This window comes from Triticum urartu, chromosome 2A (assembly GCF_056163025.1).
Source record: "Triticum urartu cultivar PI428250 chromosome 2A, HENAU_Tu73, whole genome shotgun sequence".
Taxonomy (NCBI): Eukaryota; Viridiplantae; Streptophyta; class Magnoliopsida; order Poales; family Poaceae; genus Triticum; species Triticum urartu.
This window is the reverse complement of record NC_141874.1, coordinates 569121067-569130267: the sequence shown is the minus strand read 5'-3', so window position 1 is coordinate 569130267 and position 9201 is coordinate 569121067. Positions and strand designations below refer to the sequence as shown.

Sequence of the window (9201 nt, the reverse complement as noted above, 5' to 3'; positions counted from 1 at the left end):
CAATTTGCGCGCCCAGTTGCTACCAAAGCAAATCTGCTACTCAAATATTCTCGACACCATCACCGAGGGTCAACTGTGCTAGTGCGCACCATTACAGTACTCTCAGATGTTGCGTCAAATATGCATTCTGGGAACAAGACAAGACAGCCGAGGTAACACACCTTGCTGCATCAAAACAAAAAGCTCGTGCTGGTACTTTGATCCACCACGCGAAAATTATCTGATAGTATCAAACATAAAATTTAGCTGCAAACGAAGATCAAAACAGCATGCCATCCGGTTGGTACTTTGGTCCAAGAAATTTATCTGAGAATATGAACAGAAACTACACATTGCCTGCACAAAGGGCTAAGCTACAGACTGCCTGCAAATCAAACTCTACCCTGGACTGGATAGCCACAAGTGCCACAGCTTGAATTGGCTAATAACATCAAATCAAAGCTCTACACACAATTTGGATAGCCAATAGCACGCATTGACACAAACTGGACCTGCAGTATCGTCATACCACGATCTGTACCAGCAATGGGACAATCTTTCGTACAGAAATGCAAGACCGAGAAAGGCATGTATCCCTGTAACACATCATCACATGGCGTTGCGTTTTCTCACCATGTTTGCCCACTTACCGCGACGAAAATGCCTATGAAGCACCGGTAGGAGGCAACGTAAATCAGCTAGCAAGCTTGAAAGCATCAATGAAGAGGCCATATGTGAAACCCATCTTGAAATTGTTGAGGAGCGCGACGGCAAAGGTAACCTTAGGCCGGCTGTAGTAGAACTTTGTCACGTACTCGGTCAGGAGCACACACACAACTGCTGCTATAACATCGTTCACGCCCAAAGCACCGAACGACAGGGATATTGTCTGTGCAACATAAAAGCCACCCAGTAGCGCGATGCCGCCGAAAAGAGCTCTCCTGGACCCGCTTTTGAAATAGTTTCTTGACAGCTCTGGGATGATTCGGATTATGTCAATCAGCCTTCTACGACCATCATTTCCTTGCAGGGCACGAACCTTGAGAAACTTGTAGGAGGATTTCCGTGGGAAGTTCTTGTAGCTCGGTGAGAGTACCCTTGTTCCCGTATATAAACCATAGTTGGCAAGGCCAATGGCAATATAATTTGGCGCACACGCCATAAAGAAACACCGTCACCGCCTGAAGATTTTTTCTAAATAAGAACATAGACATGCAATTAGATATGATGTTGTTGCCCCGATGACAAGAATTAGCAGGAAACTAGTATGATTAAGTCGAGAAAAGAAAAAAAAGACCAAGCAGGGCAGGAGAGAAGGTTTCACACAAGTAGTGGTAGGGAAAAAAAGAACAATACCAGTGTCACCTACAGGCTATGACATATCTGAAGAAACCGAAGATGCAGTTTCTAGAGAAGAGAAACCAAAAGTCCAGGTAAAGACCATTTTAGCTAATCTTTTGCAAAGTATGGTAATTCAGAAATGCCGTATTTCCTTGGAGATCCTACTAGGAAGTATACCAAAGATTTCCAACAGCTGAAAATGCTAGACCAGAGTGATGCATTAGCTTGCTAGCAATTCCAGAGTACAAATCGCAGGGGAACACTTGCAATGGTTCACACTTCACAGGCGACAATGGCGTATGGCACTGTTGGATCCATGTAACACTGCACTCCAGATGTGACTCAATTTCTAGCTATCTATGAAATATTTGTCTCAAGAAAATATGTTTACATACATTCTGCAGCCAGAAAGCAACCCCACAGCGATTTCGGCTGAAAAGCCTGATAATATCGGACAGCTAAGGCAGCGCACACTATCCCCAATTAACAGATCTGGCAAAAGGAACTACCATCACGCAACAAGAACTTCCGACTGACAAAACAATGAATTTGCTAACACTTGACTAAAGCCCGTTAATGCCATATGCCTAACAGTAAGCGCTACCAAATAACAAGGGGAAAACATGATTTGCCTCTGGGATAAAGTTCAAACTCACCTGTGCTCCCCAAATGGCAGAGAAGATTCTGCAGTGGAATTGCGTCGAGCAGCTGGCGCGCGAACTACAACCACCCAGGAAATCAAGTGTTTCAGGGCAGGTGAGTCGACAATTCGCTCCCCAGATTTCACCTACGGAGGCGGACGGATTTAGCCAAGAAACGAAAGAGATCAGGAGGCAACGAATTGATGGAAAAAGGAAGAAGCGAGGCTGAGACTGAGACTGAGAGAGGAAGGGGAGAGATGAGGGAGGTGTGGTGTGGCGGACTAGGCTATGCGGGCTGCGACTTTCTACGTCTGCGTGACCGGGGCCCCACCGTCAGAGCCATGAGCTACTAGATTGTATACACATTACAGTTACAGGAGCGTTTTCTTTTACCGAAATACCCTCCGCCCCTAGGGTTTATCCCCTACCTCCGCCACCCCCAAAACCTCCATGGCCGGGGCGCCACCAAACCCCACCACCGCCGCCGCCTCTGCCTCCATTTCCACGGCCCATCCGCCGCCCCTCCCCACCCCCACCCCTGCCCCCGCCGACCCATGATAACCCGCCGTGCGGCGGCGGTAGCCCTACGCGCCTCCCTGCGCCGCGCCCGCTCCTCCCACGCCGCCGACACCGGCGACCTCCTGCCAGGCCTCGTCGACCGGCCCACGCCGCGCCCCGGGCCCCGCGTCTCCCTCCACGACTTCGCCTTTATCAGGGACCCTGCCCCCGCGCCCCCCGCCGCCGCCCTCCCGCCCCCGGAGGTCGTCCTGATCTCCAAGGCGGTGCGGGCCTACGGCGCCGACTTCGACGGCAAGGCCGAGCGGTTCCTGCGACGGTACCGCGAGTTCCTTACCGATTCCGTCGTGGTCGCGGTGCTCAGGGCGGTGCGCTCCCCGGAGCTGTGCGTCAGGTTCTTCCTCTGGGCCGAGCGCCAGGTGGGTTACAGCCACACTGGTGCCTGCTACGACGCGATCGCCGAGGTCTTGGGGTTCGAAGACCGCGCCAGGACCGCCGAGAGGCTGCTTAGGGAGATTGGGGAGGATGATCGTGACGTGCTCGGCAGATTGCTCAATGTGCTGGTGCGGCGGTGTTGCCGCCAAGGCATGTGGGGCGAGGCGCTTGAGGAGCTTGGGAGGCTGAAGGACTTTGGGTACAGGCCGTCCGCGGTGACCTACAATGCACTCGTGCAGGTGCTTGCGAGCGCGGGGCAGGTGGAAATGGGGTTCCGAGTGCAGAAGGAGATGTCGGCATCAGGGTTCTGCATGGACAGGTCCACAGTCGGATCCTTTGCGCAGGCTCTGTGCAAGGAGGGACGTTGGGGCGATGCACTTGACATGATAGAGAGGGAGGATTTTAAGCTCGACACTGTGTTGTGCACCCAGATGATCAGTGGACTGATGGAGGCCTCCCTTTTCAATGAGGCCATGTCATTTCTTCACAGGATGCGGTGCAACTCGTATATCCCGAATGTGGTAACATATAGGACGCTGCTCTCAGGATTTCTGAAAAAGAAGCAGCTTGGCTGGTGCAAGAGAATCATTAACATGATGATGACAGAGGGTTGCAATCCAAATCCTTCATTGTTCAATTCACTTGTGCATACTTACTGCAATGCTGAGGATTATGCATATGCATATAAACTGTTTAATAGGATGAATAACTGCGGTTGTCCTCCTGGTTATGTTGTATACAACATATTCATTGGAAGCATTTGTGGTCGAGAAGAATTGCCAAATCTTGAGTTGTTGGATTTGGCAGAGAAAGTCTACGAGGAGATGCTGGTTGCTAGCTGCGTTCTCAATAAGGTTAACACTGCCAATTTTGCTCGGTGCCTTTGTGGTGTGGGAAAATTTGAGAAGGCATTTCAGATAATGAAGGAGATGATGAGGAAAGGCTTTGTTCCTGATGCAAGCACGTACACTAAGGTGATTACTTTTCTGTGCCAGGCTAACAGGGTAGACAAGGCCTTCCTTTTATTTCAAGAGATGAAGAAGGTAGGTGTTAATCCGGATGTGTACACATACACAATTTTGATCGATAGCTTTTGTAAGGCTGGTCTCATTGAACAAGCCCAGGGCTGGTTTGATGAGATGAGAAGTGCTGGCTGCTCACCAAATGTAGTGACATATACTGCATTGCTTCATGCTTACCTGAAATCTAAGCAGCTCTGTCAGGCTAATATCATCTTCCACAGAATGGTTGATGATTCCTGCTATCCAAATGCCGTTACATATAGTGCACTAATTGACGGCCTCTGTAAGACGGGCGAAATCCAAAAGGCTTGCGAAGTCTATGCCAAATTAATAGGGACTTCTGACAGTAAAGAATCTGATTTCTACTTTGAAGGCAAGGACACAGACACCATTTCTCCAAATGTTGTCACCTATGGTGCACTTGTAGATGGTTTGTGCAAAGCTCAAAAGGTGGCTGATGCTCATGAGTTGCTAGATGCTATGCTATCATCTGGCTGTGAGCCCAACCAGATTGTTTATGATGCTCTGATTGATGGTTTTTGCAAAGTTGGAGAAATTGATAGTGCTCAGAAGGTATTTCTGCGGATGACTAAGTGTGGTTACTTGCCTAGTGTGCATACATACACGTCCCTGATTGACCGGATGTTCAAGGATGGGAGACTTGATCTTGCAATGAAAGTTTTGTCTCAAATGCTAAAGGATTCATGTAATCCTAATGTCGTCACTTACACAGCTATGGTTGATGGGCTCTGTAAAACAGGTGAAACTGAAAAAGCCCTAAACCTGCTGTCATTGATGGAAAAGAAGGGATGCAGTCCAAATGTTGTAACTTACACTGCCCTAATACACGGACTAGGGAAAGCTGGTAAAGTTGATGCAGGTCTTAAGCTTTTTATGCAAATGAAGACAAAAGGATGTGCTCCCAACTATGTTACATACAGAATACTGATAAACCATTGTTGTGCTGCTGGTCTTTTGGACGATGCCCATTTACTGCTTGATGAGATGAAGCAGACCCACTGGCCAAAGTATCTGCAAGGATACCGCAACACAGTTCAGGGTTTCAGCAAGAAATTTCTTGCTTCTCTTGGTTTGTTGGAGGAGATGGAATCACATGACACAGCACCGATAGCTCTTGTTTATGGGATGCTCATTGATAGTTTCTCCAAGGCTGGTAGACTGGAGACAGCCTTGGAGTTGCACAAAGAGATGATGGAAGTCTTGTCATCCCTAAATATGGCCAGCACGGACATGCACACCTCATTAATCCAGGCACTTTGTTTATCATCTCAAGTTGAAGAAGCAATTGCATTATATAGTGAAATGACCAGGAAAGGCATTGTACCAGATTTAAGTGCCTTTGTTTGTCTTGTAAAGGGACTAATTGAAATGAATAAGTGGAATGAAGCTCTTCAGTTGTGTTATGGCATATGCCAGGAGGTCAGTCCACTTCTTGCATATACTGTTCGAACACATCTCTTTATCATCTGCTTTTATTTTGCTATGTAGATGAACTGTTGTCAGGCACATAATATCCGTCAGCAGTAATGCTCCACTTAGATAGCTTTCCTGGTAAATATAGCATGTCTGTTTATGGAGCATATTTGGCACAATTATTCTGCTAATTTTAGTTCACCCTCAAATTGTGTATTCAAACTGAAGAGCACCTGTAATATACCTTAAACAGCCTCTACAGTTTGGTTTCATATTGCATTTCCCACTTGAAGTGGACAGGAGCTACCTTCTGATTTCATGTTAGATACCAAAGTTACTTTCGGGAGGAGTTATATCCAATGCTTAGTTTGTTGCATAGTTTAGTCCTTTATGACTACTAATATTTTATATTGGACCAGGGTGTGAACTGGCAGGGTAACAAATTCTGTGATGGAGGGTAGAGCTGTGGTACCTTACTGTACATTATAACTCCAAATTTCTCCCCTAAGAAGTCGCATCTCTACGCCTCATGCTTTGCTCTAAGATGTGGTGTGATCCAGTCACCCTGAGACAGAAATGTGCAACTCATGGATGACTGAAGAAAAACAGCAACCAGGACTTGGAGTAGCACTGCACTACAAAGAGATAAGATTGATTCTTAAGCTACATGTATGGGTGCTGCTTCTGCTGATGATCATGATGATTGAAGAAAATCTTCAGTACACTGCATGCAGTCAAATTGCACTCACGTAAGCACAACCTTTTGAAGAGTCAGCAGAACTTTATTTGTCAATAGTGGCAGCTAATTTAGGTCGTTACCTGCTTAACTGTGACATCACACGATGCAAATTCCATCCCATTTTGATGAGGTAATTTATTAGGGCATTATCTCATCTTTGTTTTAAACTGCCATTTACCAAAGTAACTTCTGACCCTTTTAACCTTTTTTGTTTTTGCATAATTTAGGGATGGCTGGTTCATCTTCAGATGGACAAAGAAATTTCACTGGCTATCAAGATTAGTCTTTGTATATAAGATGGTGATGGTTACAGAAGTCTTGCTGGTGGTGAAGATAGCATGAAAGTTCCATAACCCTTCTTTATTCATCATTTCAGTGATATACCATATGAAACAATACAATTGCTTTGATATGATTTACTTGAGTATCCTTCTAGCTCCTTCATGTTCTGCTTTAGTGGTATAGCAACAGAGATGCTCTGTGATCGCATGAACAAAATCAAATATCTTTCACCCTTTTGTTACCGGGCAATTTTTAGTGTGTATTGCTTTGATGTTTTGATATGACTTAAATGTGAATACGCAGTGGCTTCCATCATAGTGGAACATTTCATCTGTTTCTGTTTCGACATCAAAATATCTGACATCTGTTTTGCTCTGGCATTTTGTGACATTTCAGTCCTTGCTGATCTCAGCTTGTTTCTGACATTTAGTTCTGTTTCATTTGTTTTCGTATGAAGAAAGTATTCTTCAATGAGTTTTTATTGAGATTTCTGCACTACCAATATCTAGCCTTATTATTTTCATATGAAATAGTATACTTGCAACCAATTGTGTTGAGGACTCTGGGAACTTGGCATGTTTATAACTGGGCTGCTATGGTACCCTGATGTGATGAAGATATTACAGTTAGATTGGAGGCATATTCTATGTCAGGAAGCAGCATCATTGTGTTGACGGCTCAAAATTTGCCAAGCTGCATGGTTTCTTTGAATTTTTAGACATCAAATGTCAAGTACTTCTATAAATTAATGACTCAAGCAATATGTTTGTATCTCTGCACATCTATAAGAATATATCTTATACCTTTTCTAGATGCAGCTACCATATCCGAAGCACTAGTTACTTTGTACTGTGTTTGCGTTAGTATTTGGAAGTGTTGTGTGCTTGTATGGCTTCTATTGAATATTGAATCAAACGAATTTGTGGTGCATATATCTTCATAGTCCAACTTCACATACATGGTATGTCATTGTGATTTCTGATATATATGTTCACAGAAAAGCATAGGAGGATGTGCTATAGTACTTTTTATTGGAAAGAGGATACCTTGCTTCTGCAGAACTTCTAACATTTATACTTTAAATTGCAGGGGAACATACTAAAAAAATCGATGGCTCTTCAATGCATTGTGTAGTCAGGGTGCCACTTTTGTGACTGAATGTGGAATCGGTAAATCACATGAATTTTTTATTATGCATTCCTTATTGTTTCTCTTGGTAGTTGCATCATTTAAGTGTTAAGGCTGCATGTAATCTCCAATTAGCATCATATCTCTCTCCATGCCATAAAGAATCTTTGCTCGAGTCATGCCACTCAATGGAAATGAAAATTTTAAAAGAAAGCAATTATTTGCCATGGAATATACCTTGCCATGCCTGCAGAGGAGTACTCTTAACGAATTATATGGGGAGCATTTTTGTGAAAAGTAAAGGTGAATTATAGCTAGTAGGTATTGCATCATCTATTCACATAGCTAGATGTTTTTATCAACTTTTGAGGGTTCTGAAGCAGACTGATGTTCATGACCATTATAGTAAGGGTAATCCGCTAAATAGTTTAGTGGGCCATGATGATGGCATGCTACTTAGTTGTTGGTTGTGATATACTACATCCACCTAGATCCCAGATTTTCACATTTCATGCAAAATGATCAGTACAAGTCCAGATGAGGTGTTCTTTTTTTTTTAACTGAAAAAGTATATATTTGCTGTTCATGGGGTAACGATTGTTCTCCTTGAACTCAGCCTTAGGTTTCTGAAGGATGCTAGAATGTAGAAGTGATGGCTAGTACTATGAGGACGTTAGTGGATTTCATGAACGCATTACTGGGAACTTTGGCAAGTGAGTCTATGCTATTATGCCTATAATCTCGAGCAAGAGGCTGGACCGGTCAAAGTGTAGCATGGAGAATTTTGAGCCCCCATTACACAAGAATGTCGGCATTCTCTGAGCATATATTTGTGACCGTCATCTTTGGTACAAATGCTGCAATATTATTGTGCCTTTTAACTGTCGCTTTACTCTGGCAAAGGAAGACTCACTGAAGAAAAATCCGTCAAAGGCGATATTTTTCAGAACTGAATCATATCATCCGGGTGTTTGGAAAAACAAGATTTTGTGCAAATATTGCACAACCTGTTGGCGCAGGAATAAATTCCGCTAAACGTTTCACAGCAAATTCATTTGTTTAATCTAGGATTTGATTCGACATGGTACATCCCTTCTCCTGTCTTCGCTGGGACCCAAGGACGCCGCAATTTTTTGACAAATGCGATCGTTTTGCTGACGCTCTCACAACTCACATGTCCAGATCCATCACTTGCTAAATGTACCGGCCGCAAAATGATGTCAGCGGAACAAAAGACAGTCAACTATGATCGAATGCAGCCGACAACTCCTAGAGTTGCAGAAAGTACATTCCACAAATCTTAAGCATCGCTGTTAGAAATGTTCTTCTCAAACAATGGCTGATTTCTGTTGGAGAAACTGTCATGGTTTTAACATCAGTTTGGTCAAGCAAAGTATCCAAGGGAAAGCATGCATACATGGAGATTTAAATTGATAGCAGGAAATCCTTGCACCACGAAATGGCTGCGCTGAAGCTTTAGGGCAAGATCAACCTAATTTTTTTTTTAATTTAGAAGCACCAACCTAAAATTTATTTTAGCCTTCTAAAATAAAATTTAGGTTGGTCTTGTAGAATAATCTGGGGAGAGGACAACTTATTTTCATAGTCAGCCATAAATCCCGAAAGAATTGACCCTTAGATGAGTCCGAGATCCTCTTCATCGTCAGTGCCCATCCATGGTGTG

At 44.1% G+C, this 9201-nt stretch overlaps 2 protein-coding genes across 2 annotated transcripts; one reads left to right on the top strand and one right to left on the bottom strand.

Moving 5' to 3' along the window:
- Positions 1 to 216: 216 nt before the first annotated feature.
- NPQ6 (YCF20-like protein (DUF565)) lies at positions 217 to 2298 on the bottom strand. Its single transcript, XM_048702132.2, has 2 exons — positions 1977 to 2298; positions 217 to 1173 (listed from the first exon to the last, which is right to left on the bottom strand). Exon 2 carries the CDS (start codon positions 1139 to 1141, stop codon positions 674 to 676), a length of 468 nt encoding a protein of 155 aa, XP_048558089.1. The 5' UTR covers positions 1142 to 1173; positions 1977 to 2298; the 3' UTR covers positions 217 to 673.
- Positions 2299 to 2394: 96 nt separating this feature from the next.
- On the top strand, positions 2395 to 8604 carry LOC125538804 (Tetratricopeptide repeat (TPR)-like superfamily protein). The gene is made up of 4 exons (XM_048702091.2): positions 2395 to 5374; positions 5788 to 6237; positions 6335 to 7558; positions 8134 to 8604. The coding sequence occupies exons 1-2, from the start codon at positions 2516 to 2518 to the stop codon at positions 5827 to 5829; spliced, it is 2901 nt and encodes a 966-aa protein (XP_048558048.2). The 5' UTR covers positions 2395 to 2515; the 3' UTR covers positions 5830 to 6237; positions 6335 to 7558; positions 8134 to 8604.
- The last annotated feature ends 597 nt before the right edge of the window (positions 8605 to 9201 follow it).